Source organism: Bactrocera neohumeralis, chromosome 4 (assembly GCF_024586455.1).
Source record: "Bactrocera neohumeralis isolate Rockhampton chromosome 4, APGP_CSIRO_Bneo_wtdbg2-racon-allhic-juicebox.fasta_v2, whole genome shotgun sequence".
NCBI classification, from domain to species: Eukaryota; Metazoa; Arthropoda; class Insecta; order Diptera; family Tephritidae; genus Bactrocera; species Bactrocera neohumeralis.
The window spans coordinates 76,349,966-76,363,732 of NC_065921.1; the positions used below are offsets into that span (position 1 = coordinate 76,349,966).

The window sequence follows — 13,767 nt, forward strand, 5'->3', positions numbered from 1 at the left end:
TATGACCAGGTCTGATAATGAAGTATCTTGATGTCATTTCTGGAGACTTGGTGTGGAACTCTGGCGCAGACATTTTATGCCAATCAAGAAGAATAAAGAAGCATACATCAAGTTATAAACTGTTCCTTTATTTTATTATAAATTCAAATTATTTCTGTGGCTTAAGGCTTCCAACCGCTGAAAAGTAGAACCTAACTGGTAACTAAGTCCTTTTAAGCTTAAACGAAAAGATGGCGAGCGAATCTTTTATTGTAAACTCCACCCTTATTACCGAATTCCGGACTGCAGAAATGCCTCAATATGCTCAAAAAAATTAAGTTTTGCGGGATCTTACTTTCGATATCTTCAAGATATCTTCTCTCATATGGTATATGGCGTAGTTTATTATATCGGAATAGCGATAAGTCTCCATTCTCAGTCTTTGTACCGTCCATCGCATTTCTTGTACGGCGGTGATGTCAGCCCTCACTATAACGAGGACATCAACCAGCTGGGCAGCGGCACCTTCCCAATTAAGGGACCGTACATTTCAGGTGCATACCCTCAAATCGTAGTCCTTATTTCATTTGCCGTGGTCGTCATCAAAAGGGGGGTCTCTCATCCGACGCTGTCGATTAGTTTTCATTGGTAATGTTTTTCACGTGGGAGGGAGGGATGATTGGTCTTCTCCGTTTAGCTCGCCTTCAAACGGATATTCTTTGGCTACTCAGAGGATACTTGGTTTATGACCGGAAGTCGTGAGCTGCTTGAGCCATATGTAAAAGGATTGTTTCTAGCTACTCCCAAGTGAATAGCCTTGATAGAGCATGACATGACTCCATCCTCCAAAAATACATAATGAAGAGAGACTAAGTTTCGTTGAATATCCGAACCTAATTTAGGCTGTTGGTCCGCAATGACATTATTATCAGGCTCCAAAGCTTTAAGTACAGACCTTCAGATAATCACAACCGTGTAAAAGAGCTCAAATATTTTGATAAATTCCATTTAATCCCATAGCAATGCTTTTACCTCCAACTCCTTAAGGACATTTTCAGCACCAAATTTAATTTTCGATTTTATTTCATACCGGAAATGAACCTCCTTAAAATAACACACACACCTGCACTGAAGTTACCGATTAGTGAGTAGTACCAACACCGGCGTTCTCAACGGCTCCGGTAGTGTCACTGCCTAACTGGCAAATAGTGAGATAACCATACCACACCTACACACACTCACACATATTCACATACTTATACAAACTAACGCCGTAAGGGCAGCAACTTGGACACTTCTGCAGCGAGATTGCAATTGTTGACAACACACTAGCACTTGTAGATACAACAATTTTTAACAGTTGATGTTGTAGTTGTTTTGGTTGCTTTTTGTTGTAGTTGTTGATTGTAGATTCTAGATTGTGTGCTTGTTAGCTGCTAGTACGAGTAGTGGCTAAGCGATGGAGGTAATGTTGCAGAAAACGGGTATAATTGAACTCAACGATTACAAAATGAGTACTTAAGAGGAGAGGGAGAGCACAGGAGGGTGTGGGAGAGGTAGTAGAGGTAGGCTATAAGCAAACTGAGGTGTAATGCACAGCCTTGTAACTACTTCAATGCAAATGGTCGTCCATAAAAGCAACAACAAGAACAAAAGTATGAACCTGCCACTAAATAACTCTTCAATTCATGAGCCAGTTAGTGTGCCTCGGCTGGCTGTGCCCAGGAATGCAATGAAATTGAATTGCACCGTTCCGATTTGCAGTTGACTCACCGCTTGTGCGGCCCTTTCTGCTTGAATGCTTTACATTTTATTTCCGTTTTCAATTTATAGCAACTTAGTGAGCATTACGACAATCGCGATTTGGCGCTCGCTTGCGAGAGTAAGAGGTAAGCGGTGGTGTGGCTCCGAGGCTGTGGGTTGCCATTGTGCGCGCTGATGGTCAACATGCGATAAGTGGCTTTGCGCGGCGGGGTTTGCCGGGCACTAAAGGTAAGTTTTTTGTTGCTGCACTTAGAACTGCCTACCCTTTTGACCAGCTCTTTGCTCACTTTTTATTCTACTTTAACTGCTTAGTGGACATTATCTAAGGAAAACGATCACTATGGGCCAACAACAACCAACAACCCACCAGCAATTGACAATTGCAATTTTCTAGTTTATTTTACATTTATTTTGTGCAAATGGCTTGTAGAAATGGCAAATACTCACATACATATGTAAAATAAAAGAATATCAAATAAATGAAATAAAGTGAAAATTCACTTTTCTCATATCGCTCGCTTTAAGTGCTCTACAAATGTATTAAAATGTTGCTGATTAGTATCAGTAAACTGCAAAATTGTTTGCTGAAAGGGAGAGTAAATAAATTAGTTGTTGTTATTGTATTGGTGACTAACGTGGATTGATTGTTAGCGAAGATTTCGCCGAGGGCAATTCGTACCTTTGTGTGCTGCGTGCGCCCATATTGTTGAAGCCGGCCTTGGCAATGACCTGTGGGATGAGAAAATAAAACGAAAAAAGAGTAAAAAAAAGTGTATTTTTTAAATAATATTTTTTTTATTAGATTCAAGTTTTATACCCTCAACAGGGTATATTAAGTTAGCCACGGATTTTATCAATCAGAAAGAAATGTCGGAAACCCTATAAAATGTATATGATGATCAACTTGATGAGCTGAGTTTTTTGGTCATGTACTTGTATGTCAGTCTCAGGATGGAGTCATATTAAAAAGTTCACGCAAATGAAGAAAGCACCATTCACTTGGGAAAGGCCTGAGACGATAGTTTACATATGACTCAAGTAGCTCACCACTTCCGGTCTTAAACCAAGTATCCTCTATGTAGCCAAAAAACATCCGTTTGAAGGCGAACTAAAGTGAGAAGGCGAAACATCCTCCCCAGGTTTGTGCGCTGGATTTGGGACCCGCCACGTAAGAAACACTCCCAATTAAAGGAAGAAACCGGCCTGGCTTTTGAAAGCTCAACTATAACCTCGTAAGCGATATCTACGTCAAATAAAGAAGAAGAAAACGTCAATCTCTCCTTCCGTCCATCTGTCTGTATATACGCGAACCAGTCACTCAGTTTTCGAGATATCGATCGGAATTTTCGAACCGTTCTTGTTTTCCAAACTGAACGATGAAAATTATTTCTTCTACACAGCACAGAACACTTTCAGAGCTGGGAACACTATTCTAAAATCATGTGAAGCCTTATTGGACTTCAAAACTAAATTTATTTCGTTTCGTTTTGTGTCGGCATCTCTGAAACCCCTTTTATATTCGAACTATTCTTACTGGGCTGGGACGTGATCTGGCAGTAACGGTACATTCGGAGGGGAATTGTTGAGATGACTTTATCTCATCCTCTTCCAAACAATCGTTGAAAAAGGCACCTTGCTGAAAGAGCTGAGCTCACTGGACACCTTTTAATTTACCCTGAAGGACCAGCACTTGCTTATTTGGTCTCAGTCCAACTGTCCAGTAGTGAACCACAAAAAACCTATTGAACTCCTACCCGTTCACAATACTCTGTGGCCAAATGAATAAAATAAAAATAACTCGACGATAAGGAGTCTACACAATCTTTCACTAGTCTTTAGGGCACAGTCAGCGAACTCAAGACTAATATCGATCTCATACTATCGGATAGGATGGCTTCTGAAGAAGGCTGCACTCTCGAGCAGTAACTCTACTACAACCATTATAGCAGTCACCTCCGCTTGGAAGATGCTTTAGTTGTCAGAAAGCCTAATAGCTAATGGAATGTAGCCAATAGTGTACTTCTTCAACAAGTTTTTCAAGCTTTGATGTTTTCGTAAAAAGGCTTACCGGCCCTCTCATCCATCGAACCCTTCCCGCCATGCCCTCTTAGAAGGTATGTTAGCATAGAAGCGTATGCCAAAGCTACTCTACTATCATTGCAGTCACCTCTACTTGGAGGGTACTTCAGTTGTCAGGTAGCTTAAAACTGTCTGTTGGAAACTTCCCGAAAGTGCACTTTTCCACCAACCCTCAACTCACCGCCCCTTCCCGCTAAGCTTCCCTCGAAGGTATGGTAGGTTCGACGACATGGTAATTCAGGTATTTTAAAATGAAGTCAAAATGTCCGAGGATTCCTAAATGCTCAGGCTCATAGTCATCTAAGTAGATCCGATGGCTGCTTTCGTGGTCATACACTTTGCGGCTTCGTCCACCGGTGCTATATGCAACAAGACATCTCGTGCCATAGTTGATGTGGCTTGCGCGCAACTCTTACACTTATTTAATGGAAAACACTTACCTCCTTAGTTTTCTCTGCAACGCCATCGGCCATGTCTTTCACAGCTGTCGTTATTCCTGATCCATTATCGTCTCCCGCATTATTCTCGAGCTCCTTAACGACTTTCTCTATATTTACTAAGCCAACTCGCATTCCAGTTACATTACGAGCAAATTGATCTCCACTCGCTTCTGTTGCAGCTGTATCAACCCCTGTCACTGTATCATCATCATTACTTGCACCTTCATCGAAATGAGGATCTATGACTAACTCATCTGATGTGTTCTCTGTGCTAGATACAGCATTCTCACTGTTAATCGCATCTGTTGCTGCAGGATCATCGGCGACTACTATTTCCTCAGTTGGATCTGTCACTGCTTCGTCCATCTTCTCTTGGTCTCCGTCTACAGCTGGTTCTTCTTCGTTAACCGCTGGCAGCTTATCTTCTCCATCTTCGCTAACTTGTCCCTCAGCTTCGTCCATCTTCTCTTGGTCTCCATTTATTGTTGGCTCTTCTTCGTCAACTGCTGGTTGGTCATCTTCTCCCTCTTCGCTAACTTGTTCCTCAGCTACTTCGTCGGCTGCAGCGGTATCTACAGCTGGTATCTCCGCTTCTGCATTCTCATTTTCAACGCTAGCATTGGTTGCGACTTCCTCAAGCTTAGCGTTCTTCTTCTCTACCACCGCATCTTCCAGCTCTTCAGCAGACACAACCTCTTTAGTCACATCCACTGTTTCCGTTACACTCTCTGCATCAACAGAGTCCTCTTCATCATCTGCTACGACTTCAGTTACAGTTTTGTCTTCATCTCCACCCAGCGATGCTTGACCGTCGTCTGTCTGCGGTTCGTTATCTAATCTCGATCCTTCATATATGGCCAGCACACCAAATTCTCCGTCCGCACCAGCTGCGATTCCGTAGGCATCATTCGCATCCACATCCGCTTCATCATAATCACTTCCGACCGCAGCGCCCTCTTCATCAATGCCCAACACAGCTGGCACCATAATATGCGCTCTACCCTCCGCACCGACTGTAACACGCTTGCCTGCACAATCCACTCTGGATGCACCATTCTCCGCACGTCCACCACTAATCACATCACAATACGTACCACTCGGTAGACAAGTCTCAACATCGGCATCATAAGCCAACTGTAGATCGCTATTAAACACAAAGAATGCTTTGTTGCCACGACAGAAGGCTATGTGATTCGGACCGCCCGTTTGAAAATTCATGACGCCATCCTCCATTTCGCTAAGCGTATTCACCAACTGTATCATTTGTACGATGGGCGGCCAACGATGCTCACAAACCCAACCAGATGCATACTCACAGCGTCCACTCGCCGCATCAAAAGTCGGTGAGCGTATGTGTGACGAGCTCGCAACAACATTTGCAGCATCATCATCACCCTCTACTACCACGGTGTCCACTTCTTCCGCATCGTTTTCCACTTCTGCTGCTTCACTTTCCACTTCTGCAGCCTTGTTTTCTCCCTCTGCCGCATTCTCATCTACCTCAACTGCTTGTTCGTCACCTTCCGCTGGTTCTACATTTTCTTCCGCTGCCTCACTACCCTCTGCTACCTCACTACCTTCTGCTGCCTCACCATCGTCTGTTATCACACTGGCATCTGCCTCAGCATCCGCCTCTGGCTCCTTACCTTCCTCGAATGGCGGTCCTTGCTCAGGGATCTGTGCAGCAAAGTAATACGAGCTCATAATCCGTTTAACCCGTCCATATGGATGTGCCAACATGAATGCGGTTGCTATGATGTATTTCCTTGGTTGTTTGTAGGAGATCAGCTGATTAGCGCCCAAAAGGTTACGGTCTCGCTGTCCATCATGACTGTCAACGAAGACGAGCGCCTGCTGATGTGGCAGGAACCCCATTGCAGGGCCCCAATTTATTAGTGTGCTCAGCGGCGCCCTGCCATTGATAATGTTAGCCAAAACGGCGGCATACAAATAGTCCGTGACCATGCCGTAGCTGGAGTACTCCGTTCTGGAAGGAAAATAAGTGGCAATTTTAAATATTACTCCTTCGTTGTCTGGCTATGCAGTACAGCTTAGTTTATTTTATACACTTACTTTGATACGGAGTCAACTCCCAAGTCTACGACATCTTGGTAAACAAATGGACGCGCGGTTTCGGGAAAATCAAAAGCCTCACTATTCAGATTTTTGACGCCCTGGAAAAGGAGCTGAAAGTGCCAAAATGGTTAAAAAATAAGTTTAATTGACTGATAGCCTTGGTTTAAATTAAAATTAATGCACAGTATTTATTATGTCAAATTTAATGGCGTAAAAATGTCAATAATAAAAAAAGATGAAATTTTGATTCCTCTAGCTTATTTGACTTTTTCCACCATATAACCTCTTTTAACTCAAAAAGCTACAATAAAAATGAATTGACAACCTTCTCAGCTGTTTGACTGTGACTGTCAGAGAATTTGACATAATGAAATCTGCACGTTTTAAAGGATCTAAAGGTGATGAATAAAATTGTTCAGTAAACATATGTATGTATGGTATATAGGTTATGGCGTCGATCCTTACAATGATCTTGCTTAAGCAACTTAGATCGCCAGTCCATCAGTCCAGCACCTATTATTCCTATATAATAGGTCATAAGACCCTTACGAATCGACAAAAAGCTTTGAGTCTATCACAAACCTCGTTGATACGGCTAATACCAGTTTTTACTATGTCATCTGGTTCGCCGAAGGTAAGACTACCAAGATGTTTCAAACTCGCGCCTGTTGTCCAATGTCCTTCTTCTTCCTTCCTGTCAATGTCCAATGTCCTTACGATTGCGGCAAAATGAACTTTCCTAAGTAGTGAGTAGCGAGTAGTTCAAAAGATCTCCTGGGTTCCACTCTAAGTCAAAGAAATCGTGAAGTCTAAAGGAATACAAAGACGCAAATGGAGATCCAGCTCGGATTCATGAGAACAATATATCTAGGTCCATGTTGTTGTTGTTGAAACGGGTACCTAATCCCCGTTAGGACGGTTGGGATTGGATAAGTTGTCGTCAACAACGGTAGGCCCAAGAAAAGCGCTGTTTAGGCCAGTGCCATACGGAGACTCATTGCACGGAGGATATATTAGATATGTTGGGGGTCTATTCCGGATAAGTAAAAGTTTAACCAACTGCAGTATCCCGAACGAAGTTGCACAAGGGTCACTCTCGTTTCTCGCGGCAACTCGAGCTCTTCGTCTGCAATGGGTGGTGATTTGACTCTAAGTACACCCTTCAACAAGAGGGAGTCGGTGAAGGTGTTGATGGCTCCACTGTGAATGGCGGTCAGTACTTGTCGGAAGTAAATGCGTCCGAAGTCTGGTCGGCGTGTTGTTTGATGTAGTCGACGTAGTTAAGGTATAACCTATTGATGCTCCTAGGAGGTGGTACGCTCCAAGCAGGTGAATGCAGGGATGATTTCTGTGAGAGCACCCTAGCAGGTACTGCTTGGAAAGGAGTTCATTATGCTCCTTAACTGGGAGCCTACGGTCCGCACTATGCAGGTGTTCGATAAGAGACACTAAGAGGCATCCTGACATAGTTAGGTGTGCAGTGTTCCGAAAAGTCTGGAGCTTCCTCATCTCGGTTTCGAAGGGCCAAATCACCACCTTCGGTAAGACTCCCCACCATTTCCCTATAACCCATACAGGAATAAAAAAAACCGATACCTTCCTACCCTCTCCTCAATGTTCGTCCTCCATGAAAGCTTTTTTTCATGAATAGCCCAAGGTATTTCGCCATATTAACAGTTTGTGTATAGATAAACCCGAACATGTTCCCCAGTTTTTTGGACATCGACCGGGAATTTTACACACATACAAAGTAACATTTTTTTCTTTCAAATTGTTTGCCTCTTTTCACTCCACACTCACCTTAATGTCAATCGGCCAAATATATTTCGCCGAATCCACACGAAACCCCGCTACACCTAAGTCCACCAAACGATTCAGAAATTCCGTCAAATTAGCGCGTACATCCAGACGATAATGATTCAAATCGGGCCAACCATTCAGCTCGCAATTGCGCACCACATGAGCATCCATATAATTTGTCAACGTACATGGTTTATGAAAGTGACGGCTAGTGAATGGCAACGCAGTAAACTCATATGAGCTGGCATTGGCAGTCGAACCGGCGTAACCCTCAAGCAACTGTTGACCGCTGGCTGTCGCGTGATTGTAAGCGCCTGCCATATGATTGAGCACCACATCGACATAGACGCGCACACCGGCGGCATTACAAGCTTGTGTCATTTGCTGAAACTCGACCTCGCCGCCAGAGCGCGACACAATTTGAAATGAGAGCGGTTGATAGCGTTCCCACCACGGTTGCTGCATGGACTTCGTGCGCACAACCAAATGCTCCGCGACCGGCGAAACCTGTAAGAGCGCGCGTTGCATTAGTGAGATACAGTAAACATAAAAACATTATAATAAATCTAAAGCGCGACGCACCTGTACACCTGCGTAACCCTGCGGCCCCAAAAACTGTGCGCACTCCGTCGCTATATCGGCAAACTTCCATTCGAAAAGTTGCACAATTCCCGTGCGATTTGGCAAAAAATGCGTCTGCGTGTGATCCTGCAGCGGCTGGGCTGGCTGCTCGAACTGCAGCTTACTGCTGCCACCGTCCGCCGTGTCTACGGCTATAGCAACACACGCGCTGAAGCGCGGCAGCAAAAATGCCGCTAGCAATAGCGCGTTGGGTAGACGCGCACTCTGCACACGTTGCGCGCTGCGTTTCACTTGCATTGCGTTCGCTTCGCACTCTCGCGGCGCGGGGAAAGTGAAATTATTTTTATTGCAAACGGAAATTATTGTGCGTGACGCGTTGCACTAAAGCGCACTGTTACCGCGTTTCAACTTCCGCTCGACTGACCGCGCTGAATGAGTCCACTGACGACACTGACCGTACGCGTTGTGTAGTGACCCATGTCGGGAAGTGTCAGTTTTTTCACGCGCATTGTCTGATTGTCATCAGCGCGCAACACAGCGCTTGTTGTTGCTTTGCTGCATTGTTTCTGCAGTTATAAACCATTTGGTTGCACGCAAATGCACAACATTTAGATTGACAATCGCAGCGCGACCCCAAGCATTTCCCCTTTTTACGCCGCTATCTCAAAATATTTGCGCTTAATGAATCAAAGCATTGTAAACCGGCTCCTAATGCTTGCAACGAACAGCAAACATGGTTTTTGGTTGCATGCAACACCAGCGTATTCATTAAGCTTTTAAGCCGCCCTGCGCCTGCTCCGCTGCTTCGCCTCGCGCCTGCTCCATCCCACACCTGCTCCATTTCGCTGTACTACGCCACACTCCGCCACTCTTGAGAATATCTAACTTTTGCACTCCCCACCTGCTTTTGACGTGTGTGTGGCACGTAAAACCGCTTTTAACTTATCCGCTGTCGGCTGTCGGCTCGCCTTCCGCTGCTCGTCAGTTCATTACTCATAACTTGGTCGCTGTTTATACAATTTCCGATTCCATCCGACTTGTGTGCAATAATCTTATTTGTATTCCCCTTCTCCGCTACAATAATGGTGCTTGTTGCATGCCACATAATGTATGACTCTCGTGATATTTATTTGACTAACAACAAAAGTATACTAAGCACACACTAATCGCCATCGTTGTGGGACATTTTTAAATGAGAAATTGCGATTTATACACAAAATTTGAATAAATACTTAATGAAGGTCCTTGGAGATTCGGCCAAATTGGGTTATAATTGCGTTAGTGGAAAATGTTTCTAGCACTGAAGTGAAATTGCGATAAAATGTACGCTATTAATTAATTTTTTGTGTGGTGAAAATTGTAACAGTACATTAAGGACTCTTCTAATTCAATTTCACACTTTTTTCCAAAGAGATTTCCACACAATTAATTTTATAAAATATTAGTTAAGCTCAGCTAATTTTCATAATTTATTTCCACATATAAATATCTATATGTGCGAGATCTGGGAAGTTAATTCCTAATAACATAATAGTTATAAACATGCTGAACCCTCCCCGAGGATTCCGCTTGGTAATATATAGATACCATATTATCATGGAAAGGCAAACGAACTGTTAACAGCTATTTTCTTCTGTAGTTGGGAGGTATCAAGCTAAGGTCTGACTTTTTATCTGGATTTTCGTTACTCCTCAAAAGCACAGCATTCTTATGGGGAGCCTGGATTTATGGTTAGGGTACAGAACAGACTGGAGGGAACTAGTTTTCCCAAACAGGTAACAGCATTTGTATTAAGCATGAAGCAGCTAGTACAAAGACAGGAGCGAAGCTTGGGCTAGATGCAAGTACTAGCACTATAAAGGTAGTTAAAACAAAGCCTAGCTCCAGGAAGGCCGTTTAGCAGGAAGCAAAACCTATGGCCAAAGTACTGCTGAGCAATAAAAGGATGAAGGTGATAAACCGTCTGCCAGGGAACTGGCAGTTCGATGAACCAGCGAAGGCAAGGTATGCATAGAAGCGTCGTACTAAGAGGCTGAAGAGGGTACAGCTGTATCCGCCAATCAATGAAAAGCTAACAAAGGAGGCAAAATCGGCAGCCAAGAGAAAGGGGTCAGCTGAAGGGGCAAGTTGGGACAGATATCTTGAGATCAGGTTGATAGTGGTCGGCTGCTGGAGAGACCTTCAAGGTCAAAGGCGAGGGTATGGATCCCTTAAGCTGCAACTCAAATCTTAGAACTGAAAGGTGGAGTTTAGTTAAGGACTTAGAGGACTTAAGGACTTCACAAAATATGGAGACTAAAAAAGGTTCAAGATGCAAATCATTCTGCTACTAACAAAGGAATTTATACAGTGTTTTATTTTCTTTACCCTCAATTGAACCGCTGTACTCTGGCCCTACCTTCCCCTTTTATATTCTCTTCTATATTTTCTCTATCTCGCTATTCTTTTGTATATTGTCTTTCTCATCCCCTTTCCAACCTCTTTTAATATTTTATTTTAAAGTAGCTAACATTTTGCGATGTAATTTCGATCGCCGCTGTGCACTGCATTCGTCGTGTGTAACGCTAAATGGCCTGCAGACTTCACGGCTTGTGAAAACTAATAACGAAACTTGATTCGAACCAGACTACGATTTCAAGACTGTTGGTTTTGAACTTGCTTAATGCCTGGGCTGGTGGTCAAGGTATTTCATCACCTGAGTATGTGAAAGTGACACCCTGCATAAATAGCTGGCGGGATAATGCCGAGACAGCCTCCGTCCTATTAAAACTCTGTCGTATGTTTCTCTCACGTCATCATTAAGTTGACGTAATAGGTGTAAGCTAAAAGGATCCGTTTTTACGATGGTCGACTCTAAATTGACATCTTAAGAGAGATGACCTTGGGAACTTTGAAGACGTTTACCGTCCGGAAGTTGGATAGCAGCCCTGTGTGGACACCCAACAAGGGGGTGAAGCAAGAAAAACGAATCGGATGTAAGTGAATGGTTGTAATTAGACAATGTCTCGGAACGTAGGTCGGTGCCTAGAGCGACAGAATCGTCCTCCACGGAAAACAGCAAAAAGCTTTCTTTTGAAAGCGCAGTTATCAGTTAGGGATGGTACGGCAGTAAACAGAGCCTGACGGTTTCATACGAAGGTAAGGCTGAGATGCCATGCGGAATACCAGCACCACCAAAAGAACCTCTGCTAGATTAGTGGTGGGTTCGGGGACAATAGGCAACGTTGAAAGCCTTGATAGTAAACAGGCAATGACAGGAATGAGTTTAAAATCGGTACGTTACATGGAAGCAAAGAAGGCAGCTCGCCATGGTGGCAAGCAGACTGTTCCTTCCGAATCCGCCACCCAGGATATAGATGTAATGTTGAGGTACTGCAAACAGTCTCTTCAAACTGGCGACTGAGGATTATGAGGTTCGAGAAAACCTAATGGCCTTACCGTCAGTCTTTCTGGGTTTTTGAATATATGCAGCCCCTCAATAATGGAGATATCGATCTGTATATTATGTATTGTTTGGCATTTCAGCATTCGTTATGGGATAATATTATACCGAATATACTACGTCCAGCACGCAGTAATGCAAATATAGCACACGAAGACCGTGTAGAGTAGATTCGGCGTCTTTCGTTGCAACTACGTCGATACCTTAAATTGAAAGCGTACCAAATTCAACTTGTGTAAGAACTGAAACCGCTCGACTTTCCCAAGCGACATCGATTCAATCTATGGGCTCTTGAAAAGCTCCAAGAGGATCCGACGTTTCCGAGCCAAATTTTTTTCAGCGGCGAGGCCCATTTTCGGCTCAATAGGTATGTAAATAAACGAAATTGACACATTTTGGACCATTTCCCACACATCCCATCAATCAGTGGATTTTTTAGAGATTATTTCAGTAAGCAGATAATTTCACGAATTCGGCCGGTAAATTGGCTACCAGGATCGTGTGATATCACACCATTAGATTTTTGCATGTGAGGATATGTAAAGTCTAAAGTCTATGCGGGCAATTCCGTTTCGATGAAGGCCTTAGAGTCGAACGACTCATCGAAAATTGGAGTCAACGAATGAACCATCATAGGCTTAGTCGCGGCCAACATTTGAAAGAGATAATCTTGAAAAAATAAATGCCAAGGAATGTTTTTCGTATGGCAATAAACATTCCCCATTAAATTTGAAGTTTGTGCGTTTTTTGCTTTAAAAACGTGAATTTGAAATGGATCTCTCTAGCTTCGGTTTAGCCGAAATTAACGTTTTTCCTTTTTATTGACAACAGATGTGATTTGGATAAAAGGAAATGGAATTCGGCATAAATGTTCATAAATTTATGCTTTCAAGCAGCTAAGCAACTATGCCGGCGCACAAAAGCATACCAAACATGCTAAGCAAAAATGTACGAGTATTGAGCTTGAACGTAATGCAGTAACGGCACACACACACATAGCAGCGCTGGGGAATTTACGTTGCCTAAATCGCAATATTATAACTTTCCCACACAAACACACGCAATAATTCGTTTGTTGGCATTATTTTATGCCCCTGTGCATGCACATGTATAGTCGTGTGTGCGTTTAGCTGAATGCGTATGTGTTTGTGTGCGCGTTGCGCTGCGGCATTGTTTCAGTCTCAGCAACACCTAGCGATTAATTAAAATAACTTGTTTATCAACGAGTATTAATCGGAATTGCACATGTCGCCGGGCATTAGTTGCGGTTCGTTCGTTCGCTCGCTGGCTCGCCACGCCACGTACGCTTCTTTCAAACTCGTTTCACTTTATGGCCGGGCAACTGGTAGCCAGCCGCCTGCACTGCCATACTTCACTCGCGGCGCTTTCATGCGAAAATAACGAGTGAAAACTACAACAAAATCAAAAAGCAAACAACAGCAACAACAACAACAGGTAGCACAATAGCAAGTATAACAAGAAAAACAAAAATGTTGTTTATAAATAAAGCATAGAGTACAACTGAGTCATGCAACAGCGAATCTGGATAAAAGTTATTTTATGGATATATGATATACAGGCGCCGTTTGTATGTATGTCTGGTCA

At 43.4% G+C, this 13,767-nt stretch overlaps 1 protein-coding gene across 1 annotated transcript; it reads right to left on the reverse strand.

The window, feature by feature from the left end:
* Positions 1-2,135: 2,135 nt before the first annotated feature.
* Positions 2,136-9,153, reverse strand: LOC126756493 (uncharacterized). The gene is made up of 6 exons (XM_050469580.1): positions 8,721-9,153; positions 8,139-8,645; positions 6,336-6,448; positions 4,263-6,249; positions 2,423-2,472; positions 2,136-2,327 (listed from the first exon to the last, which is right to left on the reverse strand). The coding sequence occupies exons 1-6, from the start codon at positions 9,015-9,017 to the stop codon at positions 2,273-2,275; spliced, it is 3,009 nt and encodes a 1,002-aa protein (XP_050325537.1). The 5' UTR covers positions 9,018-9,153; the 3' UTR covers positions 2,136-2,272.
* Positions 9,154-13,767: the final 4,614 nt, after the last annotated feature.

Excerpts from the sequence above, each read along its gene's own strand:
- LOC126756493 (XM_050469580.1), bottom strand. The coding sequence starts at position 9,017 with ATGCAAGTGAAACGCAGCGCGCAACGTGTGCAGAGTGCGCGTCTACCC. Across the intron at positions 6,250-6,335 it reads GGAGTTGACTCCGTATCAAA|AACGGAGTACTCCAGCTACG; the intron begins GTAAGTGTATAA and ends TTTTCCTTCCAG. Across the intron at positions 2,328-2,422 it reads GGCGCACGCAGCACACAAAG|CAAACAATTTTGCAGTTTAC; the intron begins GTACGAATTGCC and ends TCTCCCTTTCAG.